At 44.7% G+C, this 17,132-nt stretch overlaps 1 protein-coding gene across 3 annotated transcripts; it reads left to right on the forward strand.

The window, feature by feature from the left end:
- The first annotated feature begins 144 nt into the window (after positions 1-144).
- znf106a (zinc finger protein 106a) lies at positions 145-17,067 on the forward strand. Of its 3 annotated transcripts, XM_046412986.1 has the most exons (23): positions 195-213; positions 333-431; positions 2,557-2,639; positions 2,996-3,057; positions 4,668-4,862; positions 5,940-7,838; positions 7,940-8,387; positions 8,596-8,665; positions 8,911-9,065; positions 9,500-9,560; positions 9,780-10,085; positions 10,185-11,007; positions 11,315-11,370; positions 11,945-12,090; positions 12,200-12,334; positions 12,537-12,653; positions 13,274-13,465; positions 13,686-13,748; positions 13,877-13,996; positions 14,128-14,199; positions 14,346-14,417; positions 15,211-15,357; positions 15,444-17,067. In XM_046412986.1, exons 3-23 carry the CDS (start codon positions 2,586-2,588, stop codon positions 15,498-15,500), a joined length of 5,250 nt encoding a protein of 1,749 aa, XP_046268942.1. In that variant the 5' UTR covers positions 195-213; positions 333-431; positions 2,557-2,585; the 3' UTR covers positions 15,501-17,067. The 3 variants fall into 3 exon arrangements, 2 of the variants coding, with proteins under 2 accessions (XP_046268943.1, XP_046268942.1); XM_046412987.1 differs by having other exon boundaries at positions 170-463; XR_006845420.1 differs by lacking the exons at positions 13,686-13,748; positions 13,877-13,996; positions 14,128-14,199; ... (1 more) ...; positions 15,211-15,357; positions 15,444-17,067 and having other exon boundaries at positions 145-431; positions 11,945-12,087; positions 12,267-12,334; positions 13,274-13,298.
- The last annotated feature ends 65 nt before the right edge of the window (positions 17,068-17,132 follow it).

The following is a 17,132-nucleotide window of genomic DNA, read 5'->3' on the forward strand; positions in this document are numbered from 1 at the left end:
AGTAATGTAAAATGTTTCGTTTTCTCTTCAAGGACATGTGAGTAAAACCCTGTTACTTTAGATTTAGATTAAACATTTTAGTGAACTCGGTGTGTGTTATTTCCAGTGTGTTGTTGAACGTGTCCTGGGTTGTAGTTCACTTTGGGGGCGGGGAAGATGTTGCTAGGTTACGATTAGGTCACCGTGGTTTAGCAGGTTCTTCGAACATTATAGGTAAGCACTCAGGCGTGTTACGTGTCTTCCTTTTCGATTAAATTGCTGCTTTCTTTTGAGATTTGTTGGGCATTCTGTTTTCGAATTCTCTTGAATATAAACAGACTCCTTTACGACAGTAGGGGGCGTCATTACGCCTCGTACTACATGCCGGAACTGCATTCGTCGAAGAAGAAGGATGTCGTTAGCTTCAGCGTTGGATGAGAAAATGCAATAACGTTAGTCTCACACACATTTGGATGTTTTAAAGGTAGCCAGATGTCGTGTAGCAGTATTCACAATGTGTAAAAACATAATGTCTTAACAGTATCCCCTAACGATTTTATAATTTAAGATAGTAAATCACGGATCTACATTAATGGTATAATGTTGGTGTCGGTGACTAGCATGTCGTTGCTAGCTTGCTAACCTGCTACTTAGCAAATTATAACTCATCGGTTAATGTTAATGTTGTGCGTAGAGTCGTAGTTCGTATGTCTGCTGATCTCCATGTTTGCTTTTCGATTAATCTATTTTGAAGACAGGATAGAAGGCGCGATCGTTGTACAACTAGCTACAATTGGGCTAACAACAAACAACGACTCAACCCCTTACTACCTGAACCAAGTTTTTAGTAATTTGAGATGGTTTGTGATTGTAACAAAGCTGCAAAATAAGACTACTTGTACCAGCTGATCAACTTGCTTGCTTAATAACGTCAGATCTATTCGTCATCAAAAGTGGATATAAGTCCTGCAACTTGTCTTGATAAACTCCTGCACAAAATGAACAGTTAGCAAGCTAGCTGAACAAGCCACTGTCGTTCAACCGTTTCGTGGTTTTATCCCCTCTTCGTCATTCTGAACCACTGACCGGCAACTCGCTTAGAACCTTCGGTCACATTTTGTCATCTCTAAAAACCATTTAATGTTAAAGACAGCTGTCCTTGTCGGTTTAGGTTATGCATGAGGCTTGCAGAGGAAAGCTCTGGTTATAACACTCTTTGAGATTTAATCCTATTGTAAACATCCTCCTATATCCCTGTCCTTTTACAAGCTTTGTTTATTTATACTGTTTACTGTCCTTACCAATAGCTAATGTCAGTGTTTAGAGATTAGTTTGGTATCTTGCCCTGCCCTGCATGCTGCCCCCTAGAGATCCAGTGACTGAGAGGGAATGTGATCCTTGGTTCATACTAACATTATTAATAGCTGCCCTCTGGTGCTTTGAGTGTGAAGAAAAATGATGATGGAGTTACTGTGTGGTATGTCATGTCATGAACAGAGTACAAGCATAACTTCTGAAGAAGATGGCCTTTCTGGTCATTACCCATCCAGTCATGGTCATTATTAAATTGATTCTATATTAAACATTGCTGTTTGACTGATTAGTCTCTCAGTGTGGTAGAAGACAGACAGAAACAAGTCACTGCCTTCAGTTCTAGGAATATTGCCACATGTATTGATATTTTCTGTTATTTCTGGCCGAAGCTTCCACTCGGCCAAGGAAACGCACAATTCCAAAAATCTTTATGCAAAATTATTTATAAGAATCCTGAGTTTTGTGTGTTTTCTTACCCAAAGTACTCCAACCATGCCAGAATGTCAGTCTTGGCATTTAACTTTCCTGTTCTGAGCCAGTAAGAACCTTGTCAGATGATGGCTGTGGTGGAAGGCTAGACTGCCAGTGTTTCTACTTTGTGGTCACATTTGTCTTCTTTTCACATTATGTTCTTCAACAGCCACATAGATTTTTGAAGATATTCGGTGTTACCAAAACTGTGTAGATAAATAAATCAGTTGCTGGAGCTACTTTAAGTATGCAGATATCTTTTTCTCATCGTGCACCTGAACCAAACAAGCTTCAGAACCTGTAAAAAACTGGTATAGAATAGGGTTGCTACATGTTCAGTTACATCTTGAGAAGGTGCTGTTAATAAATAAAACATCCACAGGTGTGACTTCATCAGCCTTTGGCTTGTGGCTGGCGTTACTTTCTCTCCCTGTTTGTGAATGTTAAACAAGTCCAGACATAGCCCTGATGCTGTCCCCTGGCCACAGAGTCGCCCGATCAGCAGGCTGGAATTATTCCAGCATCTAGGTTGAACTCTGTGCTGGCATTTGGGCTGTGGTCCTGAGGCATCTTGTTGAGTAGCTAGCTGTCGTTGTTTGGAGAAAATTATCCTTAAGCTGCGTTGGTTTGACGAGTCTGTGTTGTAGCTGAGAGCTTATTTCTCAATTGTCAACAAGGTTGAACCACACTCAGCACACCACATAGATTATAATTCAGGTTGATTTTACTTTGTCCTTTGGCAAGATATGATTGATGGGTCATCTTATTTTATTCCATTCTCTCCATTGACAGTAATGGGCTGATTTCCACTTGTGTTCAAGATGGAGAGAAACAGAAAGTGCATCCTATGTGAAACGGTCCATGCCTCCAAGCAGGTAATTTTGTCTCAGAGATGTGGAAATACTGTATGATTTCATTTGATACATTCTGGAGCTGAGGTACAGTAATGTTGTACATACATTCTGTTGGTTTTGTCTACATTTCCTTTTTGGTTTATTATGCCTCAACTGCTGTCTAAAGAAAAAATATTTGATTCTGGACTAAAACACAGCTGTTCCAGTCCACTTCTCAACCCCTCAGTGCCAAACATCGGCTCATATGATGCACTAGATTCACCCTCCTGGGGCTTAATAAAGTGTTACCTACCACTGAACAAAACAAGGAAACCTGCAGAAGATGGTCAAGTTCCTGGGTGCCAAAAATTAAAGTTATTTTCATTGTGTGTCTGCAGGAAATGGATGAGCACATGAGAAGTATGCTGCACCACCGTGAGCTGGAGAAGCTCAAAGGCCGGTGAGTTTTTCTTACAAAATTTAATGTAATGTCATGGAATTATCAAGATTTTAAATTTGGCATTGCAGTTAGTAATACAGAACAAAGCCAAACTCACAACATTCAGCAAAATATTTGGCTTTATAATTTGGACTAGAAGGACATCTTTCAAAACAGTGTTTTAAAATGAACTAGCAATATTAATACAAAAGCGCGACTTTGTTTCAAGAGTTTTGTCAAAATCTATGTGGGTCATGAGGCACGTGTGCACGATGCACGTGTTCATCGCAGTTATCAGGGAAGTGGATATATGGGCAGCTGTCTCAACTCTGGCATGTATATTTAGACACAATCTCTCCGGAACAACAGGCATGACCGAAAGAAGGCAACTGGCTGTCTTGTGACTCCCATGTAGATTACTAAAAGTATGCGGCCTGTCGCTGAGATGGAACAATCTGGAGTACAGCAAATACTGATGAAAGGCCTGAGTCTGTTTGTTAAGTTACTGCAATTTTTTTTACACAATTTTTTTTTTTTACAACAATGTGCCAAGATGGCATCTTCTCAAAAGAGAAAACAGGAAAATGATATTAACAGTATGCAGAAGCCAAGTGTTATGAACAAAGTTAAAGTTTGACAGGAGTGCATAGTTAAAGCTACCTGTCTCCGAATAGGATGGCTACGGCTCAATGCACCTTTATGTGAGGTCCACGCTGACTTATGAATTGCAGTTCCAACAAGGGAATTCATCAATAGTAATTCAGGTTGAATTCAGATCCCTCCAGGCTGCGGCTGAGAAATAATGTGTCAATAAAAGTAACCCTATCTAACTGATAACGAGCGTGCCAGCTGCACGAGAGGTCAGAAAATGGCAGCATGTCATGACACAGATTTGAAAAAGAAATTGAGAAGGAGCCAGCAAAGTCACCGCTCCTATCAGAATTACAAGATGACATACTTGGGAGAGGTTTTTGAAGCGGACGCTGTGAGCAGCTGCACGGGGCTCCAGTTACACAGACTCTGCTTGGGATTGGTCAGCAGGAAGCTCGGGCCCGTTCTAATAACACCTGCCGGCCTGGAGGGAGGGGCAGGGTCCTGGCACTCAGAGAGAAGTGTGAGGTCAAATACAGACATAGCCTTCTGTAGGGTCCCAGTGCGCAGTGGACACCATCATGAAAGCGCAGTAGGCTGAGGGCCCCGTGCCTCTCTCCCCGCCACGCGTCCCGGTGCTGTGCTGCATGGCTGTCTGCGGTGACTCGGCGTAAACAGCCGCAGTAACATGCTGCCTGGGCCCAGCCTGGCTGCTCCTCCTGCCCTGCCACTTATGGCCTGCTGAAGAAAGGAAATACAAGATCAGGAAGAATAAGATTTTAACTTTTTTATTTTTAACAAGAGAAAATTCTAAGTTAGCTACCTCCTGATCTGTGACAGATAGAGAATTCGGACACGTTATTTTCTAAGGATTGTTGAGTATTCTCCTTTCCTGATTTTATGTTGACTTTGAAGTAGCAGAAAGTAGAGCCGCAGTACGTTGTTGCGGGCTCTGCAGGCAAGAAATAAACCAAGCCAGACTAGACCAGAAAAATGCCTGAAGGAACGATTGAACGCCCGCTCTCGCCTTCCCTCCCCAGGGACTGTGGACACGAGTGCAGGGTGTGCAAGGTAACGGTGGTGAGCCTGACTGATTATGCCAGCCACATTTCCAGTCCCACGCACAAGCAGAATGTGGAGGCAGCAGAGCAAAAGCATGGTGGGAGAGCCCAGGATGAGGACTACTTTGATCAGGTTTTGGTGGATCTGATTGAGAAGAGAAAAGACCAGATCAGGTAAGACTGTGTTGCTATTGAGCACCTTTTTGATGCTATTTGCTTTTGAACTGAGAGGAAACTAGTCAGAGTTTTTTTAAAACACCAAAAAAGTAGTACTTAAAAAAAGCTTGTCTAATCCTTATTTATTGATGAAAGCACATTTTGTCAAGATACTATTTTTTTTTTTAGCATAAATGATAAGCTCTTATTAAATGGCTTTTTTTTTTTTTTTACAAACGTGATAAGTTAGAAATTATGAGTGTTTTTCAGTAAAACAAATCATATTTCATTTTTATCAACATGACATTTGATCAGTGCACAAGGACCGATAAGAATTACTGCCATTTAATTAGCATTCCAACACAGGTGGAGCCTGCGAGCGCTTGTTTTGTGTGTGCATGTGCCATGTATAGTCACATTTCGCTCAGTGGAGCTCACAGGCCTGTTTTAGCTGCTGCTTCAAGCTGAGCTGCAGCTGGAGTCGTGTGTCAGGACTGCAGCCTAAAAAAAGAATGACTGCCCTCACTAAGTTCTGACACACACTGCCTCAAGTTTACTGACCTCTAGAAATAGCAAAACCATTTCAGAATCTTGACTCCAACCCTGTGATGCTTTCGACAAACAAATAAATTGCTCAGATTTCCCTTTGATATGCATTCAGCTGTCAGCTTGTCACCTGCCAGTCCTTGACACCCAGTGGTGGGTCAAGAAATGCGGTTGCCAGGCGGTCTTGCAAAGCAGATGGAAATTTTTGTGCAGTTTCTAATTTTTGGCCACTCTTGACCGGCAGAAACTTTGACACTTTATGTCACCGTTTGAGTTGAGATGGCTTAGACATCTGTTCATTCATTCACAAAAACAGCTGCTTGCTGGGGCTGAAACAGTAAACTTACAGTCTGAAAAACCAAAACAAAGACCTTAAAGATGTTCAAACTCGCTATAGAGCTAAAAGGAGTCAGGTTATCATTTTCTACCAATGAACTTTCCTTCAAGTTACTGCGCACAGTCATTGCTTGATTCTTAATAAATGCAGTGACATTCTGAATGAATAGTAATGTAATCTATTTGTAAGATACATCTGTCTTTTGTTTGTAGAAAAGAGAAGGAGGCTGCTGCTGCAAAGCTGGCAAAAGAGGAGGACGATCGAAAGAGAAAAGAGGAGTTTCAGAAGAGGTTACAGGAAACTAAGGAGCGTTACCGAATAGATTGTAACTGGCAGAAGTCACCACAGGGATTCAGTGGATACGGTCAGCAAAGTTCTTATTACAGGAATAATCGATATAACTGCAGGGAAGGGGAGGTACGACCCTGGCACCACACTAAACAGGGAAAGAGCGCCACCTGGCACGCTCAGGAGCCTCCTAACTTCCAGAAATGGGCATCTGGACAGTTTGCTGGTGGAAACTTGCATAGCCGTGAAGGCTGGGACAACAAGCAGTGCGATCAGGGTGCATTTTCGGGCAGTCAACGAAGTCGACTGCCTTGGCTCAGCAACGGAGGCAGCAGTCATGGTGTCTATGGTCGAAACAACATTTCCCAAAATGCACACAGGGGACGGCCCCTGAGCCTTGTGGAGCATTATCCAATGTGTCCACCTCCACCCAGTTTTTTTGCCGAGGCACTTAACCAGTTTCAAAATTCAGGCAACGACCAGCGAGGTCAACAGGGTGATGGGCTTCAGAATGGGGAGGTACAAACCGCCGAACTTGACCACAACAGTAATAAGAGCTCTAAGAGCTTTGGTAGCAATCCAAAGCTGGACAAAGCCTGTCGCTGGTCACCCTATCCAGTCACAAAGGGGTTTGAATCTGTGCCCCATAAAGATACCAACCCAAATTCGTCAGAGAAGTTCCCTAAACTCCAGAGGCAAGACAAGACACCAGAAACCAGGGCCTTTAACAGACAGTCCCGACCTGAACAGAAACCAGGGCAGTCGACTTCAAGTGGACAAAGTGCAGAAGACAAAGGAAACCATAAAACAAGCACCAAACCCAGAGATCGGAGTAGCAGCAGCAGTAGAAGCAGCAGTGCTCAGAGAGAAGACCACCAGAACTCTGCCCCTGGTTCTTCCAATCAAAAGGCAACTAAGTCACTGCTACAGAAAGAGTGGAAGAAGTCCTCAGTGTTTGGCCTCAGCGGTGGAGCTCACCTCAGCAAGGCCTCCAGTAACGCTTATGCACAATCAAAGCAGAACACAAAGCAGAGTGGATTCAGTCTCCAGGCTCCTCCTGTTGGGCCTCTTCAATCAAGGCAGGAACGGCAGCTACCAGAAACATTCAAGAAAGCCAGAGAGAGTGTGTTAGAAAAGAAGAACTCTTTGGATAGTCCTAGAAACAACAGGATGGAAGTGGCACAGCACATTGTTGAGGAGCAGCAGATGGATCATGTACAGAGTCAGATTGGAATGAACAAAGAAAACAGCTGTAGGCAGAATGTAGCTAAACCAAATCTATCTGACTCTGTCAGACCAGAAAAGTCTACATCACAGTCTTCAGACAGCAGCCAGTTTCTCCAATCACTGCAGGTAAGCACATCTACAGTGGAGAGCTCAGAGCTTTCAGCCTCAAACAAAGAAGAAAGCAAGAGGAAAGAGGAGAAGAAAACATGCCCAGCGACCACAGATGAAGCCATGCAGGCTGCTGATGCAGGGCAGGGCTCAGAGAGTGACGCCTCCAGAGGTGGTGAAGCGCAGCCGGGCTCAGAGCCAAACACATCGAGTCTGTCCAAACTTGACCTTCCTCCTGCCCTAAAACGTGACCTGACCAAACACATCAGCTCCAAGAACAAAACAGGTAGCCACGAGCCCAACCTGAACATTGCCAGACGGGTACGAAACCTGAGTGAGTCGCGTAGAAGCGATACAGAAAAAGACTCGGGGCTCAAGCCAACCGTACGGCAGCTCATCAGCTCCTCTGGATCTCGGCGTAATGTGAACTGGGAACAGGTGTACCAAGAAGTCAGGAAGAAGCAAGACAAAGGGAAAGGCATGCCGAGGTGAGATTTTGCTCTTACATCTGCTGAATGAGATGTGATACATTCTTTCAGTGTTGATTTCAGTTGCTCATGCTGTGTCCTGTTTATCTGTTGTCCTCCAGGTTTGGGATAGAGATGGTGCCATTAGACCAGGAGGACCAGAGCCAGGAAGAGGACAACATTCCCCTGCTAGAGGGTTTCCATTGGGATTCATTGATGGACATCTCGACCTCTGGCACATCGCGGAAACGTTCCTTATCAGAGAGCAGCATCGCCCCTGCATCCACTCACTCCCTCTTTACATCCCTGATGTCAAAGGAGGCTGAGAGAGAAGACCTGAGCTCAGAGCAGCAAGGATCCTCCGGTTCGGGGAGCAAAGACAATCAGCATTGGCATGAGGTGGAGCAGATGCTCGGTCAGTCAGAGGCTAAAGCACAGAAGCAGCCAGATAAACTGACAGCAGCGACGGCGAAGGCCCTCCAGCGGTCTGATTCAGTGCTCATAGACAGCAGTTCGGGGACGGAGCAACAGGACAACCAGGGAACAGGAAAGAGGCGGAGGGCGGCTGGGGTGAGTAAAGGGAACAGTGTTCAACGGGGAACTGGTTTTACAAATGAAAGTCTGTTTAAGCACTACTGCATGTGTGGGAAAAAAAGCTGCGTCAAGCCTATCGTACCTGTAGAGAAGTGTAACCCATGTATGTATGACCGATGGCATTTATTTGTGTTTACTTGAATAAAAATAAGCATAATGTGACTCTTTTCTGTCTCCCATATAGGATGTACCAAGCACAGAGGCTTCATGCTTGGAGCACGATAACAAAAGAAGGAGGGTCAAGTCCAAGAAAGGTTAGTACCTTTGAGTTGCTTTAATGACGTCGTCTGTATGTGCTGTATCATTTTACATATACTTTGGGAGTGAAATGTGTGTTTTTGATGCCAGTGTATTGTCTTTGTCATTGAAATTTGATGAATTTGGTGGAAAGATTTGACAGCTTCAGCCATCATGCAGGCCTTTAGTGCAATACGCTGGCATTGCGGCAAAATTGTACACGAAAACTCTGAGTCACAGGTATCTTGTTGGCTCTGTGCAGAGCGCTTACAGATCGACCAGCTGCTGGCCGTGTCTCTGCGAGAAGAGGAGCTGAGTCGCTCCCTGCAGACTGTGGACACCAGCCTGATTCAGGCCCGGGCTGCACTGCAGGCCGCCTACATGGAGGTGCAGCGGCTCATGGTGGTCAAAGAGCAGGTAAAAAAAAGAAAGAAAAGGAGGGAGCGAAGGGTTTAAGTTCCCCCTCTGAGGGGCAGAGTATCTCCTGGTCTTGGGGCCAGTGCATTTGAAGCACAGTTTTATGAGCTTAGTGAGTATTTGTGAGCCATTTAATAATTTCTGTTGTTGATATAGAGAAGGCTGTCCAAAAATGGCAGTCTGTTCTCTTAACTTTCATTGTAGGAAAGCCTCAAAGGTTATATTGTATATACTTTGTGGACATTGTAACTCAGAGAAACATATGTATCCTTTTAGTATTAATTTAGCTATTCATTATTTTATTTTGTCACAACTCTTAGGTCACTTTTTCTTGTTTTTAGTGTTTCATTTCATGTTTCCCGGTGGTTAATTACCCACTTCCAAGCAGAAATCTTCACTTTCTGACGGCTCGCATGTGATTCTGTCTCAAACAGGTGACTGGAGAGATGAGCACACTGAGAAACAAGCGCATTGAGTTACTGAAAGGAATGCAAGGTATGGACAAGCCTGAGTATGAAACACATGAAATGCATTTAATGGTCATTTTTACTGCCCGTGACAGCATTTGAGTTGTTTGTTATCATCGTCATACAGTCACATCACATTTTAGGCTCTTTTTTTTCCAGAGCGAGAAATGATAAGTGCATCTAACATAATGAAAGCTGAAATAAACAGTAGTTAAGTTGTTGTTGTGCGATTTTCCTTTTTCTACAGGCAGTAGGGAGGACACACCTCAAGTCAAACTGAAAGAAGAAAAGATGGATTCAGTAGACGATGAGCCGCCACCCATCCCCTCCTCCATTACTGTGTTTTCTGACACGGCTGCTGCTGCTGTCCCCAGTCCTGGTCCTCCTGCTGAGCGCGCCTCCCCTCCCTCCTCCAGCCGTCCCTTCATGCCTGTAGCTGTCAAGCAGGAGCCTCAGTCTCCTGTCCATGTCGGCTCAGAGCTGGACCCTGTGGACGACATAACCCCCTTTGCTCACAGCACCACTCCAGAGCTGCATGTCGCTCCTTCAACAGGTAACGTCCTTTGGCGCCCAGTCGGGACATGTGAATGCTCAAAAGTCAGTTTCTGTTCAATGTCAGTAAAATTCGCTGATCCGTGTGAAACTCCTGCAGATCCTGGCCTTAGTCTCCAGCTGACCCCTGAAAGAAAGCCTGAGCTGTACCATACAGAATGTAAGTGGGAGAAGTTTGGCGAGCCTGCAGACTGCAAAGAGAGTTTGTCAGCGCTGGTTGAGACAACAGAAAAAGCCATTCAGGCAACGAGGAACAGTCTCAGCCCTTTGCCTGACGTCAAACCTTCCACAAAGCTTCTGTCAGCCTGCAGGAGGGACTCTGAGGTGGGGAGTGTTGACGGCGCAAGCATGCACACCTTTGAGCCACCCTCAGCCCCCTCAGCTCTCAACGCGCCCGTCTCTCCGTGTGAGATGAGGAGCGGGAAGCGTGTAAGGAAGCTGAAGAAGAGGAAGGTGCTGAAGAAGGCCCAAGGGACAGAGCAGCCTGAGAGCAGTGACACCGAGATAGATGGAGAGGCCTTGAGGCCGAGGTGGCTACGACCCCGCAGGAGGCCGAGTGGAAGCTCACAGGTCAGCACCTCCACGCAGCCTTCGGAGGATAGAGACGTTGAGATGAACGTGGATGGGACTGAGGACGCTTCGAGGCAGCCGTTTCCAGCCATCGACCATGAGAAGGCGGAGCTTAAATCCCCTAAACACATGGCTGAGCTTCCCCAGGTGCCCCCAAGTGAACTCATGTTGAACTTAGATTCAGAAGAAAGCATGGAGGTCACTGCAGCCTGCCAGCAGCCCCACGTGGATACCCTGGTTCCAGCCTCCCCTCCCGCCCAAGTGCCAGACACCTCCAGACCTGAGCCACAGAGCCTGGCCTGCAATGAGGTCACCTCCACCAGTGACATGGATGTGTGTAGGTCCTCTGAGAGGTGAGACGCTTGCCACATTCCTGACTTTTGAAAACAGCCGTAGAAAAAACAATCCCAAGTCAAACTCACTTGTTTAGCTTGAAACTGTCAATGAAAATAAAGTTGGGTGAAATAAGATAAATGTTTGTCAGAATCTCTTGCAGAAAGATGTAAAAATTGGATTTCTGTAACGGCTGGTCTTCCAGAACATCACTGCTTTTATTTGTCTTATGTCAGCTATGACCTTATTTAGTCTAATCACATTTTAGATGAAATTTTGGCAGCCAGAAAGCAAATCACTCATGGTTTTCACCTTTTGTGTCCACAGTGAGGTTCAGTATACCTTCACAAAGCCCTTCACAAAGATAACAAAGACCTCATCAGGTATGTCCATCTCTGGAGACTTGCTCTTGGTAAAACGATTGTGCTCTTCTTGTTGAAGATTGTGAAAATGTGTCTTGATGTTTTGATGTTTGAATAGATGACCAGACGTGACATTATAGTGCGTTCTGAGCAGCCAGGATTAGAAATGCTGCACTCACATTGACCAGGTTAAAATAGACTGCGGCGTTTCCAGATTACTTTTTATGGGCAGGATATTCATAGAGATGTTCCCTCAGTGATGAATGGACACAACTTTCTGAGAATGTGTATATTTAACCTGAGGCCTCCTTCACACTCTGACCACCATCTGGAGGAAAATATCTAAAAAACACACTTAGAGAATGATCAGGAGGAAATTTTTATTAGAGGACTTTTGGTCAATTTTTGATACTTCGTTTGCCAAAAAGGATTTTTTTTTTGACAGATATTTAATTAGAAACCTGTGCACCTGACTGTTAACCGTGGATAAGTTGTTGTCATTTAAGCTTTTTAAAATTAATTTTAACCGGCACACTCATACAAAATCCTCTTTATCTTTGTGCTCTTGTTTATATTTTTGTGTATTTCGTGTCAGACGCATCATCTGACCACGGTGAGGATGAGTTGCCCACCGAGGGTGCGTTCGAGGGCCACCACGAGACGGTGAACGCCATGCAGATCCACAGCGGGCTGCTGTACACCTGCTCAGGAGACCGGACGGTCAAAGCCTTCGACCTGGTGGTGAGATTTGATGACATCACAACGTTTTGTTGGACCCGCAGCTGCGTCAGTTCCTATTTTTCTGTGAATGCAACAACCGGACAAACTTGTATTTCATTTTTTCTTTCAGAGTCATAAATGTGTCGCTGTGTTTGAGGGTCACAGCTCCAAAGTGAGCTGCCTGTTTGTGTCTGCAGCTCCCGGCCTCCATCATCGCCTTTTTTCTGGTTCCAGTGACCAGACCATCCGCTGCTACAGTCTGAAGGTAAAAACATGTCTTTACTGATTAATCAGGTTAATGACTGACCGTCTTTGCTGTCCTCAGTGAATAAATGAATCATTCTCTGTTTGATCTGGTCACATACCTGATTTGTTGAGTCATGCATTAAAGATTTAGTTTTCTTGTGACATGTTAGTCTTGGTTGATGTGGGCTCTTTCATTGACCGTAAATCGTTCACGTCCTCAGACTCGGGAGCTGGAGCAGCAGTTCTCTCTGTCAGACCGAGTCCTCTGCCTCCACAGCCGTTGGAAGATTTTGTACGCCGGTCTGGCAAACGGCACCGTGGTGACCTTTAACCTCAAGGTGAGGCAAGCAGTGTGCCGCAGGAGAATATTAAGTAGTCAAAAAGTCACAACTTCGACATTAAAAGGTTACATTGCCTGTGAAGGAAGGAAGTTTCCAGTAGTTTCAGCAGTTGTCCTCCAAGTCTGGAGTACCTGGTTTACCTGCACGGTTTTTCACCGTTTTGAGACCAAGCAATTAACAAAAAGCAATTAAGTGAGAAAATGATCTGCAGATTATTGATTAATTGGTGATCAAAAGAAACCTGAGTTGAAGTCATAAACTGTCTTTAATTTAAAGGAACAGTTCACCCCAAAGAGGATATTCAGTGATTATCTACTCACCTCCGCGCTCATTTGAAGTCTGGAAATTGATTTGAGTTAAGATGAAATCTTCACTGTAGCCGCTAACTTCAGACTGCGAACGCGTTTCGCTTAGCGGCTTAGCGACTGTTTGGCTGTGAAGCTTCAGAAATGTTGTGTGGAAGAAGAAGCTTCACACAATCAGCTTGGCTGTGAGTAGAAAATTACTAAATGTAATAAAAAATAAACAAAAAAAAAAAGGGTTTCGGTCCGATTGGCTTTGGGGAGAAACGCTGGAATCAAGTGGCTCTCATCTTTATTTTGCAATGATCTGTTCAGACAAACAAGCAGATGGACGTGTTTGAGTGCCACGGGCCGCGAGCCGTGAGCTGTCTGGCCTCGTCACAGGAGGGAGCCCGCAGGATCCTGCTGGTCGGCTCCTTCGACAGCACCATCAGTGTGAGGGACGCCAAGAGCGGACTGCTGCTGCGCACACTGGGGGGACACACCAAAACCGTGCTCTGCATGAAGGTAGGTCCACTCTGAAACCCGAGAGACCTCAGTGCTGTTGGACTAAGTTTCACTAAAGATATAAGAAGTATTGGGACACACAGAAAAGCAAAGCGAGCACGAGAGTTTAGAAAAACAGATGTTAGTGACAGCAGGCTTCACCTTCACAATAAAATGTATTTATCTGTCAGTATATGAAGAATGGTTGTTAAAATGATGATTGTCCTGCTCTCACTCTCAGGTGGTCAACGACCTGGTATTTAGTGGATCCAGTGATCAGTGTGTCTACGCACACAACATCCACGTGAGTCCACCCATGAATCTCTTCACACATAATAAGGATTTGATTACAGTGCAGTTAAATTGCAAGTTCTATGAGAAACATGTCAATGCACGTCAGACTTAATGTTCCCTGCGCTGTGCCCCTCACAGACCGGAGAGCTGGTGCAAGTCTACAGAGGCCACAGTCACGCTGTTACTGTAGTGGCCGTCCTGGGGAAGGTGATGATGACTGCTTGTCTGGACAAACTGGTGCGCGTCTTCGATCTACAGGTCTGCAGCCCTAAAACGTCTTTGTTTGTCTCTTATCCAGTTTGCTCGTTTAAGTTTGGGAGTGTGTCACATTTCCATGTCTTCACGTGAGAATAATCTGAAAGGCTTTCATCCTGTCATTCTCTCCGCAGAGTCACGACCGGCTGCAGGTCTATGGTGGACACAAGGACATGGTGATGTGTATGGCTGTCCACAAGAACATGGTGAGAGACCTGCCTGTGCCAAGGCTGCATGCTGGGAAACCTGTTGAGTTCTACATATTAGTGAAACATGTTAGACGCACACATTGCAGATATTTGGAGAACAGAAGCTTAAAGAGCTGGTTTTGATTCTTCATTCTGTGTTGCAGATCTACACGGGGTGTTACGACGGCAGCGTGCAGGCCGTCAAGCTGAACCTGCTGCAGAACTACCGCTGCTGGGTAAGATGAGACGAGCGTTTGTTCAGGCCATGTGAGAGTCGCTTGTGTCACGTGGCTGGATTCCATTTCGGTGCACTCGGGCTGCTGTAACAGAAGAAACATTCATGAGACAAACGTTTCACGATGAAGTTTTAGATCTTTTGCGTCCGCCTTCAGTCAAAAATGTGTTTTTTTTTTGTTCCTACAGTTGAATGTCTGAGCTTCACTGTGTAGCATCTGACACTGTGGGGCTGTTTTCACGTTCATTGTTGAAAGTGTCAATTTACTGTGTTCAGTTTAATTTAATTTTTCTCTGTGAAGCCTCCAGTGCACAAACTTCACAGTGAAGCTGGAGATGTCTTTTGTCCTGCAATTAAACCTGTGAAATGAAAGACATTAATATATTCAGAATTTTTTTTTATGAGGAAGAAGGAATCAAAGTAATTTTAAAGATTAAATGTGGTAATTACACATTTTATTCTGACAAAACCCTGTCAGACACACATCAGAGAATTTCTGCCTAAGCCTTGAGGCGTGTGTGGAGGGGATCAAACATGGCTGCCGTTTTTAAGGTGGATGTTCTTTATCGTGTGTCAGTGTAGGCGTCCTCATAGTGCGGAGTTTACGTCTTACCTCGTCCACAGGGTGAGACCAGCTCAATCTTACCTGATGTGAATGTTTTTAGAGGCTAAAGGAGATCTTATTATCCAATGAATCACAAAACTATAGTCACGTAAATTAACATGAAATCTGGCCTGAAATCACCTCGAGCCTCATGGATGAGTCAGTGATCAGAAGTGTGTTATGTCGACAGTGGCACGGCTGCTCGCTCGTCTTCGGGGTGGTGGAGCATCTGCAGCAGCACCTGATCAACGACCACAGCGGCTCCAACGTCCAGACGCTCAAGTGCCGCTGGAAAAACTGTGAAGAGTTCTTCTGTGCGCGCAACAGCTCCAAGCAGGTAGGAAAGTGTCCTCGCAGCACACGTTTCACCTGGGGGAGGTTTCAGCCGCAGAGCCTGATGTGGAGGATGTTTCTCTGTTGCAGGGGATGCAGGTGCACATGCTGAAACACGCTGAGGAGGGGACTGAACTGGAGCCTTAAAGGGGCCGGCGGTGGAAACTTTGCCCCCCCCCCCCTGTTAACCTCCCATATTGGGGGGGATGTTCACGGGACCCACTTAACTTGGCGGCGCTCCTGTCGAGCCTGACGAGTGGCGTCTGACGACTCCATCCTTCATGTTCCGTGTTGGAATCCAACCATAATACAGACATGAAAGGAGGGCTGGTTGTGCTGTTGTTGTTGTTGTTGTTTTTGTACGTTCTGCAAAACACGCCTTCCTCTCTTCCTGTCTGTCTGTCTGTCTGTCTGTCTGACCACTGCAGTAACTCTTTTCACTGACCAAAAAACTAAGACAAAGAAACTTTTGTTAACCGAAGAAGCTTCAGTGTTGCCAGTAGCAGAGGGAAGGAACTTGTCAACGCTTTCCTGTTCAAACTGCAACAGAAACCAATAATCATCTTCCCGATTGGTTGGCTTCAGTATGGCATGGGCTAAGAGATGTTTTTATTGTTGTCGAGCAGTTGTGACGTGTTGAGCAACCTCTAGTTATTTTTCTTACTTTTTTTTTTCTTAAGTTGCTATTATTCACTCTTTAACTTTATTACAGTAATGAGTGATTTAATGTTTTCTAAATTCCTGGTATATCAGTTTAATGGTGTGATTATTTTTTGAAGTGTCATAGAAGTGACACATTTTATTTATTTTTGGTTTGTTTTTTTTTTCCTTTTTATTTTTCAGAAAAAAACAAGTTTATCAATCTCCTTTTGTTTCATTAGCAGTTTTGTTGTTGTTGTTGTTGCTCAGTGATGTTATAAGGCGTTGAGGGACTTTGGTGCAGTGTTGTGTGACTTGGCCTCAGGTTGCCATTTGAGAATTTATTTTGCAGTGATAACAGAACCGAGATGTGTTGACGATGTGTGTGTGTGTGTGTGTGTGTGTTGCTATATGTGTGTATCTGTGTGGGTTTATTCTTCCTAAAAGTCGTCAGAGGGGTTTAATCCCTGTTTTCCATGAGTGAGTGTGACGTACTGTTTTTATTACACAATTTCCTCCTCAGAGATGTTGTTGATTTTTTTCCTTTCCTTTTTTTTTTTTTTTTTTCATTATTTTATATGTGGAGCATCGAGCCGAAGGCGCCGGAGCTTGTATTTGCCACAGTCACGAGTTTTCTAATGAAGTGTGGAGGTGAAGGATGTTTTGAGGAGGTGTTTGATGGAAGGGCTTGAAGAGAGGAATTAGGATTCATCTCCCATGCCATAACTCATCCCCTAAAAACTTTTTTAAAGGCACGTTCAGCCAATTTTAACTGGTTTTGCAGCCCAGCCGATGCTCTCGTTTGCATATCCTGGTGTGTTTAAGGCTCTTTCGCTCGTGTCCTCCTCTGAGGATTTGTTGTCAGCGGAGATGACGTGACGTTCCCACAGCCGCCATTTTCCAAACTCGCCTCGTCCGCTCGTCATGTATGACAGAGGAAAAGCGTGCAGTTCACCTCCTACCTGGCATTCCTGAGTTTCTTCAACTTTTTTCAGTTGTTATCAAAGTTGTGAAGAGATATTTTTTAAGAAAGTGCAATCAAAAACGCTGTTAATAATAAAACGTTGCAACCTCACAAACCAGTTTTCTGTACCTCTTGTGCCACTACAAAACTTCACATCAAATCCACTGGCAACACAG

This window comes from Scatophagus argus, chromosome 15 (assembly GCF_020382885.2).
Source record: "Scatophagus argus isolate fScaArg1 chromosome 15, fScaArg1.pri, whole genome shotgun sequence".
NCBI classification, from domain to species: domain Eukaryota; kingdom Metazoa; phylum Chordata; class Actinopteri; family Scatophagidae; genus Scatophagus; species Scatophagus argus.

What these genes read in the sequence shown, in the direction of transcription:
- znf106a (XM_046412987.1), top strand. Translation starts at nt 2,586, where the DNA reads ATGGAGAGAAACAGAAAGTGCATCCTATGTGAAACGGTCCATGCCTCC. An exon ending in AAGAGAAAAGACCAGATCAG is followed by an intron (nt 4,863 to 5,939) that starts GTAAGACTGTGT and finishes TTTTGTTTGTAG; the next exon opens with AAAAGAGAAGGAGGCTGCTG. An exon ending in GAGGGTCAAGTCCAAGAAAG is followed by an intron (nt 8,666 to 8,910) that starts GTTAGTACCTTT and finishes GGCTCTGTGCAG; the next exon opens with AGCGCTTACAGATCGACCAG.